The sequence below is a fragment of the Martes martes genome (assembly GCF_963455335.1).
Source record: "Martes martes genome assembly, chromosome: 8".
In the NCBI taxonomy this organism is placed as follows: domain Eukaryota; kingdom Metazoa; phylum Chordata; class Mammalia; order Carnivora; family Mustelidae; genus Martes; species Martes martes.
This window is the reverse complement of record NC_137895.1, coordinates 128,543,861-128,569,743: the sequence shown is the minus strand read 5'-3', so window position 1 is coordinate 128,569,743 and position 25,883 is coordinate 128,543,861. Positions and strand designations below refer to the sequence as shown.

General features: G+C 41.8%; 2 protein-coding genes across 8 annotated transcripts in view; one reads left to right on the top strand and one right to left on the bottom strand.

The window, feature by feature from the left end:
- The window catches only part of PDSS1 (decaprenyl diphosphate synthase subunit 1), a 52,092-nt gene extending 49,699 nt beyond the window's left edge, over nt 1-2,393 (bottom strand). Inside the window, exon 1 of one of the 3 annotated variants that reach the window (XM_080811571.1) lies at nt 2,201-2,393. In XM_080811571.1, coding sequence (XP_080667697.1) covers nt 2,201-2,329 — 129 coding nt within the window. In that variant the 5' untranslated portion in view covers nt 2,330-2,393. The remainder of the gene's footprint in view (nt 1-2,200) is intronic. The other 2 variants (XM_080811570.1, XM_080811572.1) reach the window with 2 other exon arrangements.
- A 256-nt stretch (nt 2,394-2,649) lies between these two features.
- LOC308348187 (protein adenylyltransferase SelO-like) overlaps nt 2,650-25,883 on the top strand; it is a 44,617-nt gene continuing 21,383 nt past the window's right edge. For all 5 annotated transcript variants that reach the window (XR_013967317.1, XM_080812142.1, XM_080812140.1 and 2 more), the window contains exons 1-12: nt 2,650-3,010; nt 6,666-6,784; nt 7,426-7,554; nt 9,909-9,973; nt 10,061-10,117; nt 10,208-10,306; nt 10,495-10,562; nt 12,375-12,462; nt 14,426-14,495; nt 15,260-15,332; nt 17,761-17,844; nt 19,406-19,535. Coding sequence is in view for 4 of the 5 variants with exons in the window: in XM_080812142.1 (XP_080668268.1) it covers nt 2,776-3,010; nt 6,666-6,784; nt 7,426-7,554; nt 9,909-9,973; nt 10,061-10,117; nt 10,208-10,306; nt 10,495-10,562; nt 12,375-12,462; nt 14,426-14,495; nt 15,260-15,332; nt 17,761-17,844; nt 19,406-19,535 (1,217 nt within the window). In the remaining variant the exon portion in view is untranslated. The remainder of the gene's footprint in view (nt 3,011-6,665; nt 6,785-7,425; nt 7,555-9,908; nt 9,974-10,060; nt 10,118-10,207; nt 10,307-10,494; nt 10,563-12,374; nt 12,463-14,425; nt 14,496-15,259; nt 15,333-17,760; nt 17,845-19,405; nt 19,536-25,883) is intronic.

Genomic DNA, 25,883 nt, shown 5'->3' with positions numbered 1-25,883 from the left:
CTGGAGGGATGGGGTAACTGTGTGGTGGGCATTAAGGAGGCACTTGATGTAATGAACACTGGGTGTTATACGCAACTGATGAATCACTAAATTCTACCCCTGAAACTAATAATACAGTACATGTGAACTAAAGTGAAACAAAATTACGCAGTTAATACAGAGCGTTCTTAACCACTAGGTAGTGTAACAGTTGCTAAAAGCATGGTCTTTGGCCGATGGATCTTGTTTCCATTCCAACATTTCCTGGCCCTGTTACCTTGGGACATCTTTCTGGTTAATGCCTACTCTGGGAGGGAAGCTGCGATTAACTGGGATGTGTAAAGCTCTCAGCTCAGAACCCAGCATGCTGTATACATTTAATACAGTGGCTACAGACCTGCAGTAGCTACAGTATTTAATATCTACTCTGATTTTCTGCTTTAAGAGGGAGCGGTGTTTTCTAAAATCAGGCTGGAGGCACTCAGAGGAGCAGTGGACAACTGGCGTGCGGCTGTACTGCTACTGTTCCAATACTGTTCCCTTCCTTCCCATCATGCACTCTCTCCTGAAAGCCAACCTTGCCTCCCATGAATTTACTTGGAAAAAAAAAAAATGCTGCTGCATAAGAATCAAAAACATACTGACAAGTGATTTGGCAGTAACAGACACACACTGGTTTTTGTCCTATTACAGGACTTACTAAGGCTCCCAACGGTGAGGTTGGGAGAATGTACATATATCAGGAAGGAGAGCTGTGTCTGAGGGCAGATGGGGCTTTTATTATTGTTGCTCTTTGTCCCCAAGGACTATTAGGTCCTAAGAGACTTGAACTAACCAAGGACACGTGCCTGAGGCAGACTCCAGAAGGCTAATATCTAATATCCCTGCTGAGCAGGAAGCCCAATGAGGGGCTGGATCCCAGGACCACCTGAGCAGAAGGCAGATGCTTGATTGACTGAGGCACCCAGGCGTTCCTATACTGGAATTTAAATTAAAAAAATTTTTTTTTAAAAAGGAGTGTCAAGGAAGAATCCAGTGCTATTAGATGGAGGGTGCAAACATCTCTCCAAATAATGCCTTCGTCTATGATGCTAGAAACATTTAAAGTCTGGTTAGGACAGTACTGAAACGGATCCCAGCAAAGCCCTGTTCTCTCTCCAAGTGTCCGTTCTGGATAAGTTGTGATATGTATTCGGTGTTTGGGGAATACATGGTAATATGAAACGTCCCAAAGCCCTAAATTCAATAAACTTAAAAAAAAAAAAAAAAACCAACAACCAAAAACCAGCCTTGTGGATGCAAAGGGAACACACTGTAATTACCGCGTGGAGAAGTCTCCAGCCTCTATAGATTTTGCTCAATTACTCTAAACGGAATGCGCCTACCCTATGGCACGCTGAGAGTCAATCCCTACAAAGTGCAGGAAAGACTGACTCATGGGGCCACAGAACATGCCACTCTACAGAGCCTAAACTGGGCGGAAACGGAGAAAAATGAGCTCGGGCCCAAGAGCAGCAGAGGAGAGAGTCAAGGAGCCATGGTTAGTGCTGGGATTTCTGACTCTACTCAAGAAGTCACATTAAATCAAAGCTCAAGGTTTCTCTACTTGTGACATCCTCAGGCCGTTTCTCCTTCCAATGCCCTTCCGCCCTGTCCAGGTAGGGTCTCCCGGGGAAGCAACTACGGTGCGACAGAAACCCGCCGCCCAGAGCATCAGCCCTACACTCTCCACAAACCGCCTATTCCAACCCGCCTGGATCTCTGAGCCCTCGGAGCACCTTTGGCTCTAAAATCCTAGCACCTTCTCCCTGAAGCCCTGGCTGAAATCCGAAAGGCAATAGCTGCAGTCGGGTCTCCAGGCTTCCCCGGCTCCCGACCACAGGAGACAACCTGCCTGCCCCCCACCACCGGCACTTCCCCCGAGGCCTGGCTCCCCACCGCTCCCTCCCCAAGCCCCGAGGCGCCTGGGTCGCCCAGGACCGCGCTCTGCAGTCTCGCGCGGGGCGCCCCAGCTCCTGGCGGACCCCCGGCGCCCACCGCTCCACGTCCCCCCGCGGGGCTCGGGTCCCGGCGCCCAGCCAGCCCGGGGTCCCCCAGCAGCGCAGCCGCGCGGCCCCCAGCCCCGATGCACGTGCCGCTAGCTCCCATTCATTCCGCTGCGCAGCTGTCATTGGCTCCGTGACCTCTGCGCCCTGCCACAGCGTGCGCCTCGGGGCCTCACCTGAGCGCTGGCGTCTGCAGCCGACAGCGGCCCGGGCGGCCCAGCGCGGCCCGGGGAGCCGGGGCCGGGGCTCCGGGCCGCCGGCCTCCAGGAACAGCAGCGGCGCCAGGGCCACCGGCATGAGGCCATGGTCCGAGTCTGAAAGCCGCGGCGGAGCGCTGGCTCCGCCTGTGGCCCGGCGGTCCGCCTCCCGGGACCCGGAGCCGGAAACTTGGCACAGGAAGAGCTTCGGCCCCTCCCCGGCCGCGCCTGCTCGCCCTTCCCCCTGCCGGCGCCGGCGGCGCGCTCCCGGGACGGCCTCGCGGAGCGTCGGGCGCCCGGCCCCCGTCTGAGCCGAGCTCGCGCGAGCGCCACCTTCCCCGCCCCTGCCCGCTCCGGGACCGGGAGCGGCCCGGCGGGACCTTCTGTCTGGGCGAGCCGTGTCTCCCGAACCCCTGCCTGCCGCTGCGGGGAGCCAGCAGCTCCAGCAGTCCCCGTAAACGTGGAGCTTCGGGAGACCGGCGGGTAACGAGAACTGCCAGGGCGCCCAGCCCCGCAGTCGCCAGCTCTTCTGTTCCGCGTGTTTAGGCAGCGAGATGACTCAGAAAATCGGGTTCCCGGTCTGGGGGCCCCCGGGTCCGCCGCTGTTTCTCTTGGGCGTGACCTGGCACGCCGTCGTCCGCTGCTCTTTGCTACCTGGCCTCGAAGGAGGTGCCCGCCTTTTGCATCTTTCCAGTAACGTGTCGAACCGCCGGCTGGACTATTGCGAGACGGAAGCTAAATTAGCCTTGTCTCTCGACTTTTGGACTCTGTCCTCTGAAAACCTTATAGGTATATCGTGGCATAGATCGGCAGTCTTGCTCTTATCTGGGTAGGAGTCCCACTCGTGGGTGTACCTAGCTGGGTGAAATTGTTTAGTATCTAGTAATGTGGAACATATTTGCCAGCCCAGGGGTCCTGGCATATGGACAGGATTAGTATCTGATGTGGGTTAGAAAGACCTCTCCTTGGTCCTATAGCCAGATCTACTCCTCTCATGGTAATAAGAAAGCGGACTTACAACAGAAATCCGTGGTGTAATTGGTGATTCAACGTGCGCACAGAGGCGGGGAGAGAAAGTGCAGGCGATAGGGGTACAGAAATGAAAGAAACTTCATCTGTCCTCAAGAAATTCAACGTTATGGGGAAATAGACCGGCAAATAGGCAACTACAATTCTCTAAAATTTTTGTCTGTTCTTTTGAACCCTGCTTTTTGCATTTAAAAAATGAAAGTACCCGTAGTACAACTGAGGACATCATTTTTACATTTCTCTTCAGAGTGTTGTTTTTCACTGAATAAAAGCATAGAATAAAGTTTATTAAAATAAGCCAATTTTATGGTTTTTCACCCCAGTCTTGAAGAATATGATGTAAAAAAAAAAATGCCAGGTGCTTTACAAATAAAGGTTGTTAGTACACATCTATGACCTGATACAGACTTGTATTATTAAGAAATAACTCCGCAGGTAGACTATGCCGTGGTAACCTGTAGCAATTAAGACTTGTATTTACAACAATCCTAAACTTAAGATTATTATCATTTGCGCTTTTCACAGATAGGGACACAGATAGGAGGATTTACATGTGTTCTCAAGCTCACAGTTGGCAGATACAGCACTACCTGCCAGGCCATTTTCATTTAGAGCTCGTTTTCCCTGTGAAAACAAAATACCTAGCTCTTAAAGAGATAGAGCATGGCAAGGCTAAGTAGGGAGAGCTGATGACATTTGTGAAGGTTTCTAACCTTATAGTGTAGCTAAACTTTTGATGAGCCGCAACCTACCAATAGGACCAGCAGAGTCCAAAGTAGTTCTTTTGACCCAGCGAGGCCAAGCCTGTGTCTAGGAAGTTAAAACCATTGAGCTGTTCGAGGAACCTCAAAGAACAGACTCCTCTCACGGACAGGCTAGGAACAACCTGGGTCTTTTTGACTGTACTTATATGAACGAAACAACCGGTATTGACTGACAAACATGCAGTACGTGTGTAATTGAAAGCATTTTTCAAAGTTGTTATTTCGATGTTGGAGAGTTGACTTCAAGAATACATCTTCTTTCCATAGTGTTGATACTGTCCAAAACATGATCTATGGTAGGACCAGGTTTTATAGCCAAGGAGAGATTACGTACATAATACCGTGTATACATGTATACCATGTCTTGATTCATAGCACTGCCTGAAAATGTCTCATCCTGCTGTTAATAAGATAAATGATCAATGAATTATCAAGGTAACTGTGGTAAGAGCATTTATTGAGAGAAGAGGTTCAGACATTGTTGCACTGGAAGATTAGCAGTTTTTGTGGATTTCATAAGGCAAAACTGAATGCTAAAGAATTTAATTTTGGAATGACTGATTTCTCTGAGATGTTAAGATAAAGACTTACTATACATTTGGAATTTTGTCTTGGATTGGGTTTGTAGTCTATAACTGATTATTTGCTGGAAGTGTAACAAGGGTGAGGGGTGGGGACCTCTGAGGCAGTTAGCCTCTTTTTGTTCCACAGCCAATGACTAAGTGTATTGATTGATTTTGCCAAAATGTGAATCAGTCAGTGCAAAATCGTGGGTATTAATGAACAGTGTATACTGTCTGTGCTCTACTAAAATGTTAGGGCATCATGGGGCACCTGGGTGGCTCAGTGGGTTAAGGCCTCTGCCTTTGGCTCAGGTCATGATCCCAGGGTTCTGGGATCGAGCCCCGCATCGGGTTCTCTGCTCAGCGGGGAGCCTGCTTCCCCTCCTCTCTCTCTGCCTGCTTCTCTGCCTACTTGTGAACTCTGTTAAATAAATAAATAAATAATCTTAAAAAAATTTTAGGGCATCATAATAAATGCATAAATTATAATTTAGTCTATTTCCACCTAGTGGCTCTCCTAAAAGAGAAGAAAATACACTGTTGGATCTTCTGCTTTTCATCATGTTGTCAGGTTTTCTGTGGTGAATGCTGAAATCAGCTGTTTTTTGACTGACTACCCATTTGTTCCCCATGATGTGCCTCACAAACCATATATTTAGGGGAAAATATAAAGGTTAAATCTGGTCCACATTTGCCTGTTTTTATACTCATCTGGGAAAGATAGATACTCTTATTTCTGTTATAGCTGACATTTGGTTCACCTAGGCTTGGGTGGGATAAATAGAAGTTAATCAGAACAGTTGGATAAGTTGTCTTGATGCCACCTTTCTGCACTGATGCAAAATGCCATTTTTATTATATAGAGAATTCTTAACAGTACTTTGGCCTGTTTCTGTTCTTTTTATTGAGTCCCTTTGTTTGCATCTATTTTGGGGATAACTTTTTAGTTACCGTGTTTTTATAATTTAGGATAAGAAAACTCCCATTTCTAAAAAAATTAGTTTTTATTTTTCAAGATTTACACATTAAGATGATGAGCTTTTTTTTTTTTAAGATTTTATTTATTTATTTGACAGACAGAGATCACAAGTAGGCAGAGAGGCAGGCAGAGAGAGAGAGAGGGAAGCAGGCTCCCTGCTGAGCAGAGAGCCCTATGCGCCCCGGGATCATGACCTGAGCCTAAGGCAGATGCTTAACCAACTGAGCCACCCAGGCGCCCCTAAGATGGTCTGTTTAAAAAAAAAAAAAATCCTACTAGGATGTTGGTTGGGTTGCCATATGTTTATTAAATAATTTGGTTTATTAAATAATTTTGGTTTAATATATTTATTAAATAATTTGGCATCTTGACAATATAATCTCTATCCAGAAACAAGTTTTTGTGTCCCCTTGTTTTGTGATTTTAGTAATACATCTGCCCTCTTCTGTTTGTTTTTTTTTGTTTTAATTGGTTTGGATTAGGAGAACAGATTAAGATTTTTAAAATTGTATTTAAAAGAAAATACGATCTGAGTATCTAAAGCATGTTCAAAACTTTTTTTGTACAGCTTTTAAAATAAGGTACATGTGTTTTAGCACATGTTTTCTACATTTAGTAAAACATCTGTTGCCTGGTGTTAAGAGTTTTTATAAGTATCTGTTTCTTTCAGTAATTACAATTTCTGAAGGACGGAAAGAATGTGATTAATTGCCTAATATTTTTGGGTTAGATTACATTGAATTGGCTAGTACTGTAATTCTAAAAGTATAATGCAGCTCACCTCCATTTCGCTTATACATTCTTATTTATAAACATTGTGTATCCTGTTGGTCTCCCACAAGTGAAAATCCTCGAAGACAGGGTATGTGTCTTGTTTTAAACTTTTTCCATCTCCCATCTTCTTGGATGGTTCCATTGACTGTGTTATATGAATACTGGATAGATACGGTTGAAAATGACAAAATAGACTTTAAATAATAAAGTGGGAAGAAGAGTGGTATAAATTGATTTTCTCGAAGAACTATAGTCCTAAGGAATATTAATGTTGTCTATGGGACAAATGAGAACACTTCTTAAGAAGAGTTGTTTTGTTTTGTTTTTTTAATCAGCTGTGTTCCCACTTGATCCTGTTAAAGAAAATTACGTTCGTAAAGTGAAAAACTGTATTTTTTCAGTTGCCTTCCCTACTCCTTTCAAATCAAGAGTACATCTTGTAGCAGTTTCAAAGGTTAGGCTTTATTTTTTCACAACAAAAATACTGAATTCGTTATAGCTGTTGTCTGAAAGAGATAGTCATACTGTTTGAGTTGAATTGTTAGTCTATTGGTAAATGATTATATTTGTGTTTAAAATTCAGACACTTGGAGAATGTCATTCTTAGAAATCACTTTTTGATACTGATTCCTAGACCCTAGTACTCCATTTCATCTTAAAGTTGACTCACAAAGATACACTTTTTTGAACAAAAGGGGCAAATGAGTTTAATTCTTAGAAATGGGTTCTAATAACAAATGATAAATTGTTTCTCATGATACAATTGGATTTGGCATAGAAATAGAACATTTACTTTTTTCTAGTTCCTTTAAAGAATGCGTGCTAAGATAAATAGTATTTTTACTATGCATCACAAGAATTACATAAAAATTTTGAAACTATTTAATAGAACTGATTTTCCCAAATAGCACAAATAATCATATAAAGTATGGTATATCCCTCATGAGAAAATATTAATGAACTTTTGGAAGAGTTTCATTCTCTTAATTTTCTTTCTTCCATCAAGTCTCTTTTCTCAAAATTATTAAAGGATTACTTAAGTTTGTAAGGTCTTTTTGGTTTGTTTGTTGTCGTTTTTTTTTTTTCCTGCCTCAGGAGGTTCTAGAAGATATTTTGGACCTTGATTTACGTGTCTCAGAAACAGATGATTTTATCCAGCTTGTGAGTGGTGAAAGGATAGTATTTGGATCCATTCCACTGGCTCACAGATACGGTGGGCATCAGGTATGAGTAGCATCAGGATGACTTCCCTTATGTAATATATAAACAGCTGGTGGAGATGCTTTCCTATTTATGAAGTTATTTTGCATTAATTCCTCTAATGTTAGTGTATGGAGACTATGACAAGATGTTTCTAGAAGAATGTGTCATCATAAGATATTTATAACTAGCTGATGTGATTTCTTGCTGTGAGAAAGCTAATGCCCAACTTTCTTTGACGGAATGGAGAAAACTGGGGTAGCGCTTATGTAAAATTTCTGTGAATTATTGCTAGAGAACTCGTTCAGGGAAGTTTCAGGTAAGAGATGTAGGCAAAGTCAAGTAGCACAACAAGTCAATATAAAAGCCCTAGAAGGTTGAAGAGATTATAGTTTTTCCAGTATAGCTGCAGAACAAAGTTTCAGAACTTCTAGAAACAGCTAGAATTTAATCAGGATTAACTGGAGGTGTTATATATGCTGAAAAAATTAAGAAAGCACCCTCTAGAAGTGAAGTTAAGGTATTGAAGCAAGTTCAGGTTGTGGTATCTGACTAAATTAAGAAAGAGAGAGAGAGAGAGAAAGAGAAGGAACACAGGACCAATGGTTGAACTTGCTATGACTTTCCTGTGAATCAGATAAGATTAACAGTCTGGTTGTCAGGGGGCTTGTTTCTTTTGGAATATGTATTAGGAAAAGCAGCAAAATGTAATAGGGTTGGAGTAAGGATTCCACAGTTCAAAAAGCCATTCCCCATATAGGTTAAATTCATTAGATAGCGTTTTGTACTCACATGTACTGTTAGAGTACAAATGCAGACCTTAAGTCCTGCAGAGTTTTGTTAAGCCGTACTTTTTTGTACGTTTTTTTTTTTTTGGTAGTATAGTATATTAGATTTTTTAAAATCAATTTCACATTTCATCTCTTGTTTCTCTATGATTTGAAATTATAAAGATTTATTTATAAGGATGGGTTTGTAATTTTTTTTAAAAAAGATTTTATTTATTTATTTGACAGAGATCGCAAGTAGGCAAAGAGGCAGGCAGAGATAGAGGGGGAAGCAGGCTCCCTGCTGAGCAGAGAGCCCAATGTGGGGCTTGATCCCAGACCCTGGGATGATGACCTGAGCTGAAGGCAGAGGCTTTAACCCACTGAGCCACCTAGATGCCCCAGGTTTGTCATTTTGAACAGTAATTGATTTTTATTAATAGAGAACTACCTTCTTGTTTCCCCTGACACTCCTGGCTCTGGATTCACCATTATTTCTATTTATTTTTCATGGTGTGGGATATACCTAATGCATTGTTGACTTTAAAATTGCCAGAGTATGCTGAGAGTACCTCTCAAGATTTGTGCTTTTAGAGGTAGCTAGAGATAGCGAAAATTAATGGTGATCTCTTCCTGGTAAAAATGAAAAATTAAAATAATGAGTAGATTTTTCTCAAATTTATGTTTTTCTGTTAGAACTACAAATGTAGTTCTAACATAGTTCATAGTTTATAGAACTTCTTTTTTGTGCCAAGAGCTATAAAGGTGAATGAGACCTGTCCCCTTAGCTCTGAATGCTAACTAATACTCTAGGGGAGATGATAAAGAAATCAATTCTGATAACATCAGGGTCATGATAGGGTTAAGTATAGGAGTTAGGGGAATTCACAGAACCTTCCTAGTCCCAGAAAGTCAAGAGATACTTTCTAGTGGAAGTAACATGCATGTGGAAAATGGAACAATGTCTAAGTTTAGCAAATCACTGTTGGTAATGATAATTATTACCATCTCACGAGCACTTGCATTATGTTGGACATAGTACAGAGCATCCGTTGGCATTCGTTCTTAAAACAACCTGGCAAGGGTTATCCCATTTTACAGAAATGAAAGGTCAGTCTCAGTGGGATGAAGTAACCCAGATTTCTGTAGCTAGTAAGTGGCATAACTGGGAGTTGGGCAACCACAACAGAAAATGTTGAAAACAGCTAACTATGTAAGTTCAAAAGCATTTTTTCAGTTACAAGTATGTTCTTGATTTTATATCACATACATATTCTATAGGCAAACTTTCTATGAATGAATTGTTCCTAGTTCAAATTCTGAAATTAAATAGGTCAGTAGATCAGTTCTAAATATTCTACACCTTACCAACTTGAGCTCAGCTGTAAGATGAAGAAGTTAATCATATGTCTTAAATTTATGTTTTTAAAATGAATTTCACTTATGTGTTATTGATTGAATTTTTTTCACCTTTGTTCAAGTTGTTGATTCTTATAATACTAAAAATGCAATACCCCATTCTCAATTTTGACAAAATAACTTTGGCTATAAAATTACTATGAAAACTTTAAAGGGTAATGAGCATGAATAATTTTCCTTTTTCTCCTTTAGTTTGGGATATGGGCAGGTCAGCTTGGGGACGGAAGAGCTCACCTTATTGGAATTTACATGAACAGGTACCACATGTTTTCTGGTATAATAGCTTTTCTGCTAAATAGTAACATGAATCTTCTAATACTTAGATTTCTTTGTTGTTGTTGAAGGCAGGGTGAAAAGTGGGAGCTCCAATTAAAGGGCTCAGGAAAGACTCCATACTCCCGGTACAGTTGGTATTTTTTTTAGTCATCTAAATAAAAATTGATGTTGTCTTCATTACAACTGAAAATCTTTTTTCCTCTTATTTGACCTAGAAATGGTGATGGCAGAGCTGTACTTCGTTCCTCAGTGAGAGAATTTTTATGCAGCGAAGCTATGCACTCTCTCAGAATCCCAACTAGCAGGGCTGCAAGGTAATTCCTTTTTCCTTGAAGCTAACTTTCAGGACTGTGTCATGTTATCTGCAGGCATGTATCAGTAAATTGAGCCAATAGATCTATGGTAGCATGATTTCTCATTGTTTCTTATGGTTTCAGGTACTTCTTGGTAGCTTCTAGGAGTTAACATGTAACTTTAATTGTTGGATTCTCTTGTGTTTCAGTCTGGTTGTGAGTGATGATGAAGTATGGAGAGATCAGTTCTACAATGGAAACATCGTGAAAGAAAGAGGTAATAATAATTTTTAGAATATTTACATAAAATTAGGCTAAGTTCTTAAAGAAGAACAGATCCTGGACATCTTTGCAGTCTTCTTAAAAAATGACCCTTGGGGGTATCTGGGTGGCTCAGTGAGTTGAGCCTCTGCCTTCAGGTTGGGTCATGATCTTGGGTCCTGGGATCGAGCCCCGCATCAGGCTCTTTGCTCGGTGGGGAGCCTGCTTCCCCCTCTCTCTCTGCCTGCCTCTGTGATCTCTCTCTGTCAAATAAATAAATAAAATCTTTAAAAAATTTTTTAAAATATGACCCGTGGTTCTTTAAGATGTAATTATATCACTAGGATATTACCATAGGATATCCTTTCCTACATCCTTACATCACTAGCCCTTTGGTTTCCAACAGTAGACATCTGGGAAGTGAACAAAAATGTTTATGGACAGCCAGCAAAATATTTCAAAGCTGGAACCCAAAAGTTCATATACTTTCTTCTAAGGAGAGACCCTGAGACCTTTCCTCAGAGCCTGACTGCTCGCTCTTCATGCTTGCTTCCAATTGATTCAGTTAACTTTTCCCTCAGCCTTTAGTAAGCCAGAAATAAAAAAAAATTATTGGGTGAGATGTGTGCTGTAGGGCAGCGAAGAGAAACAGCGAGAGAAACTTGATCTTGAATGGAAGAGACCTAAAAAATAGATAATAAGTGTATTTGATTGATGGATTGACTGTAAGCTCTACACCAGCATGGGACTTGCACTCGCTACCCTGAGATCAAGAGTTGCATGCCCTCCCTACTAAGCCAGCCAGCCACCCAATGTTAAACTTATTCAACAGTTTAGAAAGCAGAGCCATTGAGGGCTGCTGACAGCCCTGCCTGCTCTGTTGGGTCCTGTGGGTATCATTGGATGACCAGGCAACAATTTTGCTGATGATCACGATGATTCACTGAGTGCACAGGTTATATTCTTTATGCTTAGCGCCTAGTATGTTTTGACAAAATTTTCATAAAAAACAATCCCCCTAAAATATTCATGCTTGAAGGAGTTAAGGGTTATTTACCTTTGAGATTAGGAAGGATTTCAGTTGGGGGAGAACAAAGAGTGTGCACACACATAGAGCAGGTAACAGCACGAAGCCCCAGAGGTAGCAGTGGGGGCGGGATTGTGTGGAAGGGCGGCACCAGCAGAGCAGGAGGCTTTGTTTTCTGGAATAGACCTCATCTTCACATCCAAACACACGCAAGTACAGCATTCCTTTTGGGGAAGAGACATGCATTCTCTTTACTAATTGTATTACTAATGCCTATAGTCAAAACACAAGGCAGCAATGTAAGGCTGCATACACGAACACAAAAATGCATAGATTCACAGTCTTTCTTCCGTGTTTCATAAGTTAGAACGTATGCAAACATTTATTTATTGAAGTCGGTTTTCAATTAGTTACACCAAGAGAAGGCACTTGCAGGGACTATGCCATGTAAATCATTTACTAATGCCCTATTTCAGGATGACATATGGGGAAGATGTCGCAACAGAGAAGACAGTGGAAATCTGGTATTTGGAGCCTAACAGTTTAACTGAGCAGCCTTTAGTGAGGTTAGAGCCTTGATATTTATGAAAGTGTTGTGGTTCCCGACATTTGAACGGATTCAAGGCTTAAAGAAATAGAGAAAAATCCTTGATCCTTTCCAGGGTATATTTAGTTGCTTTTCTGATAAATTGGGTTCCTGTATTATTTTTTTACTAAAATAATTTAAATTTTTAGAAAAGCATATTATGCTGTATTTGCAATTTAAAATGCTAAAAATATGCTAAAATGTGTGTTTTTCAGGTGCAATAGTGCTGCGTGTTGCAAAATCATGGTTTAGAATTGGATCATTAGAAATTTTGGCTCATTATGGTGAACTGGATTTGCTAAGGTTAGAAAATGACTTTTTTTTTTAAATGATAGAAGGCAATTTAAAAATGCTTGTATATGTATTGTGAAGTTAAAATATTTTGGGTTTTCTTATAAGTTAAAATCAAATATTTCAATTAATAAATATTTTTAAACACTCACTACATGTGGGTTTTCTAGGAGGCCGAAAGAAGTGTGAGACCCAGTAGACCCTTTGCTCAAGGGATTTTTAATCTGGTATGCAGCCTAGTTATAGCTGAGGGCCTCGTGCCATTCAGAGCCCGGGGTGGAAGTGGTTCGACCCCCCAGATCTGCAGCCTGCAGAGATCCAAAGATCTCCTTTCAACTTCTGGGTTCCCAGAGTGTGTCTTCTCTCTCGTGTCTCTTCCCCAGACTGCAGTTTTGACACCTGTGAGATGCCTGCTTTGCTCTGGGTTGACCCACAGCTGAAACTCAGCCCCTTCAAAAGGACAAAAGCAAGCAAACAGGCAAATGTGCATAGAGCATTTAAGAACAGAATGTGTCTCACTGAAGTTTTTCTGCAAGGAGCACAGAGGATTGCTTCAAAAGAGCAAAAGCAACGGATTCTTGCCCTTGTATCACACAGTACAGCTTCCAGCATTTTGTGATGTCTTAGTGCCTGCGGCGTCTCTACTTACACAATTCCGTCTTCCTCAGGCCGATTTAACAAGATGTGTCTTCAGTCAGAAATATTTCCTTCTTTCTGAGGAATTCTGCTTCCTTTTGTTAAGATAACACAGTTGTAAAAAGTTCGAAAAAGTCACATAGATTCTCTTAGACAAACTAGAGTCCTTTGGGGTGTGGATCCTGTGTTGTAGGTGTCAGCGTAGGAAGTCCAGATGCCTGGGCCCTGATGGATGCCCTGAGGAAGGGAGGAAGGAAGAGACACCCCGAGGAAAACGAGGAAGCAGAGTAAAGAAGTCTTCATACTGGCCAGAGCCGTCTCTGAGTCTCTTACTTAGCAAATGTTCACTGAGCTCCTGGTCGTCTCGCTTGTTGAGAAGAGTTGTCAGCACTCACTGGGCATTATTTCTAACTTCCCATTTGTTTCTTGGTTCACTTCTGCTTGGATTCACGTTGTCACTGAAATTGTCCCCTCTCGTGGTAGTACTTCCATTGTAGTTCACTTATTTCTCTGACATTTGATGTATATTAGTGATCACTGCCTCCTGAAAATCTGTTGGCTCACATAACCACATATATATTCCTTTTTGTTTCCCAAATGCTTGCAACAGTTCTTGACATATAAGCACTTATTCACAGGATTAAATTATTAAGTGATTAGAAAAATACATATATACACAAACTCTAATCCATTCCTTTTGTTTTGACTGGCTTTTAATAATTCCCTAGTCACATCTACAACCCCCAATCTTTTTTATGGCTTCTTCCTTATCCAATACATTCAACACCATAGTTAATTGATGAGTCAGTTAAAATAGGGAATAAAAAATATGATACACAGACAACTTAAATAACTTCGAACACTGGACAGTCTTTTGCCACCCCCTTTTTGTGAAGCCTTATGTGACCCGGCAGACATAAATAATTGTTCCCTGCTCTGTTATATGTGTAACTTTTATATTCTGTTATTGGATGTGTCCCACTGTAATGTCATTATTTCTTCGTGTATTCTTCTCCCTGATGGGCTCTGTGTGCTTTGAGGTTTGGGTCCTCTGGATCTGGGTCTTGGCATCCTTTCCCCCAGTACGTGCACCTGGTGGGGCATACAGTACATGTGCATTTGTAATACACATGGTGGAATCTAATACTGTCTTAGAAACTCATTTCCTGTTTTGACTGGTATTGAGGAAGTATTTCTCTATGGCTGTTTTTTTTAGAGTAAAACCTTATTTTAATTCTTAAAATTTGAAGCTTGAATCTAATGGCTTCCTGGATGTCAAGGGTAGATTTAGATAATTTGATATGGGGGAATGCTGATGCTTTCTCCTTCTTTTCTCCAGGACGTTACTAGACTTCATCATACAGGAGCATTTCCCCTCAGTAAAGGCCACAGAACCTAACAGATATGTGGTAAGTTTGTAAAGAGAAAGGACAGTACTCAGTTTTCTCCCCTGGCCCGCCAACATCAACAGTTACAACTTAGAACTTGACTGGGTAGGTAGGAAAGGAAATGGAGTGCACTTTGAACATTTTGTTAGGTGAGGGGAAGGTGAACCACTTCTTAAACAAGACACAGATAAGAAAGTTGTTTTGTTTGAAAAGCATCCAGAGAAGAAGAACAGGTGCTACTACCTCCTGACTCTGGATGTGATGTTTTGCACACATGTTTTGTAACTTGGTCTTACGTAGTCTTTTCTCACACGTGAGAAATACAGATATTTCTGTAGTAGTAGTAGTTCTAAAATAAACACGATACATAACAGGAAAATGTGATTTTCTATTCTTGTGGAAATGATTTGGTCTTCATAACCCTCTTTCATTCTCTTAGCAGCCACAGCGAAGGGAATTCCATTATTTTTCTTTGTGATTCATTTCAAAGTTTAAGAACTTACTTTGCTTACATTTAACTCCCTTGTGCTGAATTCTAATGCTTTTCCTGTTCTTATTGGACATGGAAAAGGCCTGGTAATAATAATATGTCTGGGCCTTTATATATTATTTCTCAGTGACTAATTCTACATTCTTCCATTTTTTTTCTTACCTTTGTTAATTTCCATTCCTTTTTCATCTTTTGATACCCTGAATTCTTTCCATGTTCTCCTCATGACTTAGCAGAAGATCCTAAAAGAGTATACATTCCTGAAAATCTGAAAAATTTCTGAATTTTATTTTAGGATTTTTTCTCTGTTGTGGTATCAAAGACGGCACAACTCATTGCCTTGTGGATGTCTGTTGGTTTTGCTCATGGTAAGTCCTCTACCGATGTTTCATTTTCCTGATGAGAAAGTAGAGTTAATTTGTTGAAGCAGAATATTCCCGCTGATGAGCTTCTTAACATTTATGACGTATGAATTTGTTTTTAGCAACAGAGAAACAATTTTCTTGTGTTTAATTGGTTTTGAATGGAACGGTATGCACAAGATAGAATAAGCATCCTTAATTCAACAAAGATGTTATTACCTGTAGAACTTTCTTTTTTTAAGAAAGATTTTATTTGGGACGCCTGGGTGGCTCAGTTGGTTAAGCAGCTGCCTTCGGCTCAGGTCATGATCCCAGCATCCTGGGATCGAGTCCCACATCGGGCTCCTTGCTTGGCGGGGAGCCTTCTTCTCCCTCTGCCTCTGCCTGTGCTCGCTCGCTCTCTCTCTCTCCCTCTCTCTCTCTGACAAATAAATAAATAAATAAAATCTTTTTTAAAAAAAGGTTTTATTTATTTAAATATCTTAAATAAATTAAATAGTTAATAAAATATTTTATTAATTAAAAATAATAAATAATAATTCAAAAAATTAATAATAAATAAAAAAATATTCATTTAAAAATAAATATTTAAATAAATAAATAAATACATATATATTTCTTTATTTGAGAGAGAGAGAGAGAGCACAGGCAGGCAGAAGGGGAGGGGCAGAGGGGGAAGGAGAGGGACGAGCAAACTCCACGCTGAGTGCAGAGCATGACCCTGGAGGCTGGACTTGATTTCACAGTCCCAAAGATCAGGACCTGAGTCAAAAGCAAGAGTTGGACTCTTAACCAACTGAACCACCCAGGTGCCCCAGCCTTAAACGTTTTCAACCATGTGGCTACACGACATATTTTGGTCACTTTAAAACTGTTTTTAAAATCTCAGTTATATGGGGCACCTGGGTGGCTCAGTTGTTAAGCATCTGCCTTCAGCTCAGGTCATGATCCCAGGGTCCTGGGAGTCCCACATCGGGCTCCCTGCTCAGCGGGAAGCCTGCTTCTCCCTCTCCCTCTGCCCCTGCTTGTGTTCCCTCTCGCTGTGTCTCTCTGTCGAAATAAATAAATAAAATCTTAAAAAAAAAAAAATCTCAGTTATAAAAGCACTGCATGCTTATGGTAAAGAATGGTAAGTATAGGGCGCCTGGGTGGCTCAGTCGGTTAAGTGGCTGCCTTAGGCTCAGGTTATGATCGCAGGGTCCTGGGATCAAGTCCTTGTCTAGCTTCTTGCTTGATGGGGAGTCTGCTTCTCCCTTTGCCCCTTCCTCTGGTCGTGCTCTCTCTCTCTCTCTCTGGCTCACTCTCTCTCTCAAAGAAGTTTTAAAAATCTTTAAAAAAAGGAATTGAAAGTATACAGAAGTGAGTGTAAATTCCATTCTCCAGGGTAATCATTATTAACCATTTTATATCAATATTTTTGGACTCTTTTAGGATGATATTCATACACCTCCTGTAAAAAACAGGGCTGGCTTGTGTGTTTGAAGCCATTTAGTGTGTGTCGTTGCATAGGAAGGAATATCTACTTGAACTAAGAATAACTGAAAAACAAATCATGTATGTTCTAATGTCTCTAGATGAATACCTAAAGGGAATCCCACATTGAAAAACTTCTTGAAATCCGCTTAGCTGATCACACACATACTCTGTGTATCTCTCTTGGAGTGGGTTGGGGTAGGGAGAGCAGGATAGGTGTTTCAGAGTTTTTGCTGTTAGGAACCATGGCACAGTGACTACCTTGCAACTGTATCTTCATATTCCTGAAGGCAGCTTTTGAGGACAGACCCCTAACATGGGATGGCTGGGTCAGAGAGTCTGTACATTTAACATTTTAATAAACAGGGCCATCTTGCTCTGAAAAACATTGAAACCTGATAGTGGACACAGTTGCCAAATATCTTGTATTAGTCTGGTGTATCCATTCCCCGGCTTCCCCCTACCCCACACTCTGGCCACCAGCCCTAGCCCCCTTGCCTAGGAGGGCACATTCCCTCCCCCTTCTGCTAGGGTCTGCAGCTGAGGACTATAATGGGAGTGCATATCCATATTTTACCCTTTTCCCATCCTTTGGAAATAAATTCATCTTATTCCTTTACTAGTTTCACTTCCATTCCGAGTAACCTATATTTTTTTTAAAACAAATGCAAGAAATTGAGGATAAGTAAGAAGTTGTATTTCTTGGGGCTTTTGTTCTGTAGTATTTGAAATCTTTATGGGGTGAGGTATAAAACAAAAGGGTAAATTTAGTTAAAAGATGTGGTTTTAATATATATTAGGTGTTTGATATCACCAGTTAAACTTTCAACTGATAACCCAATTTTATTTCACTTCCAAAACAAACGCATTTCCATTTTCCTATTCTTGATAATTTTATACATTTAAAAATGCTTTATTATTTTATTACTGTGTTTTTGGAATCTTTTTGTTGTGGTTTCAGGTGTTTGTAATACTGATAACTTCAGTTTGTTATCCATTACAATCGACTATGGCCCATTTGGTTTTATGGAAGCCTATAACCCAGGTATGTGTGATTTATATGTAAATATGCATGTGTATACACACATATATCTTATTTCACCAAAAAATGATTACGGGTTATTTTAGATAAGTTGTTATAGCTAATACAGTGTTGAGGTAGTAGAAAGAATTGGGTTCTTTCATAAAATGGTCACTTTATGTAGTACTGAATGTTCCAGGTGCTATAGGGAAACAAAAAATGAGCCCTTTGCGGTCTCTGCCCTTAAGGAATTACATATTAGAGAGGATGACAGGGAGGCAGTAGGGAACCTGTGTGAGACAGATGCAGGTTTGACTTCTGGCGTCTGAGCCACAGTGGCTCGGTGCCCTTCCCTGGACAAGTTACTTAACTTCTCACGTTACCAACCTATAAAATGGAGGCCATAGTAACACAGTCCTTGCAAGGAGGGATCCACGCAGGCTTTGTGGACGGTGTGATACTTGAGGTGGGGTTTGAAGGACATTTATGATCGCCTGAAAAAGATTTTTTTTTTTAAGATTTCATTTGAGGGCAAGAGAGAGCAAGCATGAGCAAGGGAAGGAACAGAGGGAGTAGGAAAGAGAGAAGCAGATTCCTCGCTGACCAGGAAGCTGGATGCAGGACTTGATCCCAGAACCTGGGATCTTGACCTGAGCTGAAGGCAGACGCTTAAGAGACTGAGCTACCCAGGCGCCCCTGATCACCTGAAAATTCTTACATAGTAGAAATATATTCCTCTATTAGGCAAATATTCATATTTAAAAAGAATTTCATGGGATGCCTGGGTGGCTCAGTTGGTTGGACGACTGCCTTCGGCTCAGGTCATGATCCCAGAGTCCCGGGATCGAGTCCCGCATTGGGCTCCCAGCTCCATGGGGAGTCTGCTTCTCCCTCTGACCTTCTCCTCGCTCATGCTCTCTCTCACTGTCTCTCTCTCAAATAAATAAATAAAATCTTTAAAAAAATAAAATAAAATAAAAAGAATTTCATGTGTATGGGTAGTGTTTATGTTAATTTTTAGTTAAATGTTCAACGTCAGAAAGATTTAATAAATGTAAACATATCTAATGAATATAAATTTATTAAGCTTAAATATAAACTTAGAAAGGGAGAGGACATTTATTACAATTATCTCTACTATAAAAGGCTAGTATTGGGCACCTGGATGGCTCAGTTGTTAAGCGTCCGCTTTTAGCTTAGGTCATGATCCCAGGGTCCTGGGATCGAGCCCCGAGTCAGGCTCCCTGCTCAGCAGGAGGCCTGCTTCTCCCTCTCCCACTCTCCCTGCTTGTGTTCTTTCACTGTCTCTCTCTGTAAATAAATAAATAAAATCTTTTGTTTTTTGTTTTTTTTTTTTAAAGATTTTATTTATTTATTTGAGAGCGAGAGAGTGAGAGCGTATGAGAGGGGAGAAGGTCAGAGGGAGAAGCAGACTCCCCACGGAGCTGGGAGCCTGTTCCCAGACTCAATCCTGGGACTCCAGGATCATGACCTGAGCTGAAGGCAGTCACTTAACCAACTGAGCCACCCAGGTGCCCCTAAATAAATAATTTTTAAAAAGGCTAATATTTTTTATTTTAAACAGATTTTGTCCCAAACACATCTGATGATGAAAGAAGATATAAAATAGGAAATCAGGCCAATATTGGGATGTTTAATTTAAACAAGTTGTTGCAAGCTTTAAATCCGTTACTGGATCCTAGGCAAAAGAAGCTGTGAGTAAATCCAAAATCCACTAATTAAATCTGTATGAAAATACATTTGTATAATGATCATTTTTTCAAGCTAACATTTTAAAAACCATCTTAATATTTAGTCTTTAATAATGAAGCCATTTCAAACTGTATTTTTGTCTAGTACAGTTTTGGCTTTTTCCCACAGTTATTAGGATAAAGCATTTCCCTATTTATTGCTTTTTAGGTGTTGTGAAATTTTAGCTTATTTCTTCTTTGATCTAAGGGTTATTTATCACTGTTTTTCTTAATATCTAATAGTTGGGCTCATTTTATTCGTATATTTTTATGTGTTTGGTAAAATGTACTATTTAAAATGTGTTAAGGTTTCTTTATGGCCCCAAAATAATGAATTTTGTGCATCTGTAGTCAAAGGTTTCACTATATCAAATTGAGTGTATTGAGTGTATTATTCAAGGCCTGTATGACTCTATTATCTATTTGATAATATGACTATTATTGAATAGTCATATTCGATATTCATATTACCTATTATGACTCTATTTATCTATTTGATAAATTTGATGCATTAGAGATGTGTATTAAAATCTCCCACTTTAATTGTATTTTTACTAAGTAATGTTTTCTGATGGTTTTAAATTTTAATATTTTGCTATTATTGGTGCACACAGGTTTTTCCTTATATTTCCTTAAAAAAAAGTGCCTTTTAGCCTAACACCATGACCCCCTTTATCTTGATTTAGCTTTTTAACTCCAGATTTCAATTTATCTGATATTAATATTGCAATTCGTGCTTTCTTTTTGTTGGATTTGCCTCGAGTCTTACTTTGTTTTTCTACCTTTGTCACTTGTTTTACAGTATGTTTCTTATAAAAACAAACAACACATAGAGCCAGGTTTTAACTCAGTGTGATGGTTTCGGTCTTAAGAGAAGTGTGTAGGCTGTTTACATTTATTGTAACAACTGATTTATTTTATTCCTGTCTTATACTCTGCTTTATCTCTATTTTATGTATCAGTTCCCCACCACCCCACCCTTTTTCCTTATCTGTTTATGATTTGAGAAGTTCATTCATCACTCCCCCACCTTGATTTGGAAACTGCTGTATTCTCCACCGCCGCTGGTAGTTATCTTCCTTTTCCTGCCACTTTCTCTACCCTTATGGGAAAATGAGTTTCCAAGTACTTTTCCTTCACTAAGATTCTATTGACTTCTGTAAGATTTCTCCTCCATTTCAGTGAGACTCAGAATTCTTTTACTTTTTACCTCTAAGAACCCAACTGCCGGCTTTTGCTAATAAGGTAGCTTAGTATTTTGAGTTTCAGACTGTTGTAGGTTTTCCTACAAAGTGTAGGAAGTGTATCTCTCCCATCATAAGTCTTTGCCCTAGCGCTTCCCGCACCTGCACACGCACACATTTCTAATCATTTCACGGCTGGTCACCGCCTTTTATTCAGGGTTTCATCTCGATGTCTCTGTTTAGATTACTCTATTATTTCCCTTAGTGGAGTATAGAGGTGATGTATTTTTTTGAATTCTTGCATAACCGTTACTATTTTTATTTTACTCTGACAGATGACTGAGACTAGGGCACTAGATTATAGATTCACTCGTGTGTAACAGAAACCCAAAATAATGGTAGTTTGAACAAGAGGGACATGGTTTTTCTCTCCCATGACAAGCGTGCAGGTTGGTAACAGGGCTGGAGTGGGGACTCCGCTGAGTCTCAGCCGGCTTTGACTTTTCCATCCCACCATCCACTCACTGCGTGAAGTCCTCAGGGTCCGGGACGGGGCACCATCTGGAACACCCAAATTCTGAGTGGCAGCGGGGAGAAGAGGCAAGTCCTCTCTACCGAAGGATACATGTCAGCGTTTGTACACATCTCCTCCCTCCTTTCCCATCAGCCAGGACTTACTCATAGCGCCATCTGAGTGTAGGGGCCTTACTTTGTGTCAGCCTAGCTGCACTGGTCCAAGCCTCCCTTCCCTGTATGGCTACGGGTTGCGCGGCAAGATCTGGAAGGCGGAAGTGAGGCAGCGGCGTGGCCGCACCCAGAAGGCGGGCCTGCAGCCAGGCCCCACTGCCGCTCGCGCGCACTGCCGTCCGTCCGTCCGTCCGTCTGTCCATCTGTCTACTGGTCCACGGTGTTGGTGTGGGGAGAGAGCCAGGGCGAGTGCTGGGCCAGGGCGGGCACGGCCCCGTGGTGAGCGGCGCGGGCTGATCGCAGCTGGCCTGCGCCGCGAAGCTTGGACCCTTGAGGGACAGACGTGGGTTTCGGTTTGGGCAGATTCCAGTTGGTCTTCACTGTCCCCGGTCTCACATCCAACTGTCTTGTCTTCTCCTCGCTGCCAGCGTTGGCCCCAAAAACCAGATACAGAAGCCACAGGACGATGCGTCCTTCTTCACCGGCTCCCGCAGTCACAGAAGGTCAAATCCCTCCGAAAAACCCCTTGTGCCGTGGTACCCATAGTGCTTCTGCTTCTCCGCCTGTAACTATGTACCCAGCGAGGGAAATCTCTGCTTTTGCTTAACTGTTGACTTTCTTCCATTCACTTCTTTTTGTGCTTCTGGCACTCATTCTTGGTGTGAATACCCCTTCATTTGTCCCCAACTCTCTTTTTTTTTTTTTTTTGATTTTATTTATTTATTTGACAGAAATATCACAAGTAGGCAGAGAGGCAGGCAGAGAGAGAGAGAGAGAGAGAGAGGAAGCAGGCTCCCCGCTGAGCAGAGAGCCCGAGGCGGGGCTCTATGCGGGGCTTGATCCCAGCACACTGGGATCATGACCCCAGCCAAATGCAGAGGCTTTAACCCCCTGAGCCACCCAGGCGCCCCAAGTCTATTTTTTTTTCCCTTATGCTTTCCATTTCTTTGTATTTTTGTGTAGGTTTTGTGGTATTTCTTCTCCCCAGTTTCCTAGGCCACTCAATTTGAGTCTCAGGAGTAACCATCTTCCGTCTCAATCCACCCACTGAATTCTGTAGCCTGAAATACTGTCTTGGAGTTCCAGAAGGTCTACTGAGGCACAGTTTATTCTCCTGAAAGGTCTTACTGTTGTTTTCATAGTGGTGTCTGTCTCCACTAGCCGTTCCATTGTGCTGAGAGCCAACCGTTCCGGGGGGCTTCTGTTTCTGCTCTCTCTGGCTATGAGAGGACAACGCTTGGGCACCGCGTCATTTCCCTTTGCCTCTCCATTGGGGCTCCTCTCCGGTTAAGCGGTGGTGCCCCTTTCACGGGCTGGCAGAGGACCTGCAGGCAAGTTTTTAGCTTTCCACTTCGCCTCTCGTAGGCTGTCTCTCTGCTCCCAGCTCTCCTCAGCAGCCAAGGCTAGCATTCTCCTACCTTTGGGGTAGAGAGGTGTTAGCAGCTCTCCTGCCGCCTCGTGGGAGCCAGGGAGCCCACTAATTTTTTCCAGTAACATTTATACAGGTAGGGCCCTTGATGTCTTTGTTCTGCTCAGCCATGCTGTACCTCAAGAGCGAGGGCCTGCAGCCTTGCTCAGCCCCCCTCCAGGCCTGCCTGCCTCCTCCAGGCCCTACCAGCTCTGAGGCCCAGGAGAGGGGCTAGATTAGAGCAGGGAAGGGCAGGCACCAAAAATTCATTTGAACCACCATCTTCCTTTGACATCTCTGGTTTAGTGTTTGGCCTTGAAGATTTTTAAAGGAAATCACTTATCCCCCTGTGGGTGGTTCCCGTGGGGGGAGGGGCAGGGCTTCATGAGAGTACACAGTCCTTCTCTGGCTCCACTTAATTCCTCTCTGGGGGATGAAGGGTTAATGACCAGTTTGGTGAATTTGGGAGACGAATTTAAACCTGTGTGGCTCATCCTATTAATACCTCTCTTTCTGGAGATCCGCCCAACCAGAGAAAGCATACATTTTCTGCTTTTTCATATGAAAATTTTACAGGGGTGTGCCCAAATGGGGGAGGCCCATAGATGTACCTGTTATTCTAGTAGTTGAGTGAATAAATTTTTCTAATTTAGGTACAATATATTAACATGCCGATTGATCCATAGACTTAAGCCATATTTTCCAGACTAGCTTTTATCAATAATAAAGCTGAGCTTTTAAATTTAAAAAAAAATTTTTTTTAATTTATTTATTTGTTAGAGAGAGAGTGAGTGAGCACAGGCAGACAGAGTGGTAGGCAGAGGCAGAGGGAGAAGCAGGCTCCCCGCTGAGCAAGGAGCCCGATATGGGACTCGATCCTAGGACGCTGGGATCATGACCTGAGCCGAAGGCAGCCGCTTAACCAACTGAGCCACCCAGGCGTCCCAAGCTGAACTTTTAATCTCAGAGTCTGACTATTGTGTGATCTCTCCTTCTGAATTCAGGCTGATGAAAAAAGGGTACATGGTTGCCTTTTTAAACAACAGAGTAAATAATAAATAGACAACATTGTAGTGTTTATAATTAGTTACTCAAAATGAAATATCTAGCATATGGGGGCACCTGGGTGGCTGAGTGGGTTAAGCCTCTGCCTTCGGCTCAGGTCATGATCTCAGGGTCCTGGGATCGAGACCTGCATTGGACTCTCTGCTCAGCGGGGAGGCTGCTTCCCCCCTCCCTGCCTGCTGCTCTGCCTACTTGTGATCTCTCTCTGTCAAATAAATAAATAAAATCTTAAAAGAAATATCTGGCATATGAATAAGCATGAATAATAATCTAAGTATGTTAATAATTATATAGAATGTTAAGATATTTCTTGATGTAACCACTGGGCATTGAACTCCTTGAGGGCAGGATCACATTTTAATCACTTCTGTGTCTCAGGGCACCTGGGTGGCTCAGTCAGTTAAGTATCTGCTTTCGGCTCAGGTCATGATCCTGAGGTCCTGGGATGGAGCCCCGCATTTGGTTCCCTGCCCAGCAGGGATCCTGCTTCTCCCTCTGCCTGCCACTCCCACTGCTTGTGTGCTCTCTCTCTCTCTCCGTCAAATAAATAAATAAAATCTTAAAAAAAAAATCATTTCTGTGTCCCTAATGTATTTGCTAGAAGATAAAGCATATTTTTCACTCTCTCTCCCACCTGTCCCCCAAATCTAAAATTGGATTTCCAGTACAAGATCCCAAGTGGAAGGCAAAGCATAGAGTAATTTCATTAACCCCAGGCAGCAAAAAAAGATTACTACGATAAAGATAAAAGTTTTATATACCACCTATGGTTTCCTTAATTAATATAACTAAAGATATATTGGTAATACATCATAGTTCAAAATTGAAGCAATATAAAACAATATTCATTAAGCAGTCACTCTTGTCTCCATGAATTTCTCTCCCTTTTGCCTTGCAGAGTTCATTTATTTGTTCAACAAATACTTACTGAGGTGCCCAGTATGTGCCTGACACTGTTCTAAGTGCTAAGGGCAGCAGTGAATCAAACAGCAGGATGGTTGGGCCCATGCGGTGCTTGCTTCTGGTGGGAGAGACAGTCACACAGAATAAACAAGTTCCATAGCTTATGAGAAGGAGATAAATACAATGGCAAAAAACTAGCAGGAGATAGGGAGTAAAGGGAGGGGGGTTTGCAGTTTTAAAATGATGGTCAGGACCTCACTGGGGCAAAGGCTTGAAGGAGTCTCGGGAGCAAACTACACAGATACCTGGGAGAAGAGTGCTCCGGGCAAGGGAACAGCCTGTGCAAAGTCCCCAAGCAGGTGTGTGGGGGGTGTTTAAGGAACAGCCAGATGGCTCCTGTGGCTGCCTCAGAATGAGCAAGGGGAAAATTTACGTGGGATGAGGTCAGTAAGGTAAAGAGGGGAGCTTCAGAATGAGTTGAGCTTTTGTATGATTTAAAATACACGTAAAGGGAGCCTGGATCGCTCAGTGGGTTAAAGCCTCTGCCTTCGGCTTAGGTCATGATCCCAGGGTCCTGGGATCAAACCCCCTCATCGGGCTTTCTGCTCAGCAGGGAGCCTGCTTCCCCTTCTTCTCTCTCTGCCTGCCTCTCTGCCTACTTGTAATGTCTGTCTGTCAAATAAATAAATAAATAAATCTTTAAAAAAATACTTTTAAGAATATTAAGAAATAGAAAATTTGTTGGGCGCCTGGGTGGCTCAGATGGTTAAGTGTCTGCCTTCGGCTCAGGTCATGATCTCAGGGTCCTGGGATCCAGCCCCACATCGAGCCCCCCACCCCCAGCTGGCTCAGCAGGGAGTCTGCTTCTCCCTCACCCTCTGCCTCTTCCCCTGCTTGTGCTTTCTCTCTCTCAAACGAATAAATAAAATCTTCAAAAGAAAAAAAAAGAAAATTTGTTTAAAGATGAGTTTAAGGTTAAGAAGCTTTAATCTCTCAGAATACTCATTGAATTGTACAATGAACATTCATGCATTTCACTATGTGCAAATTTTACCTCAATAAAAA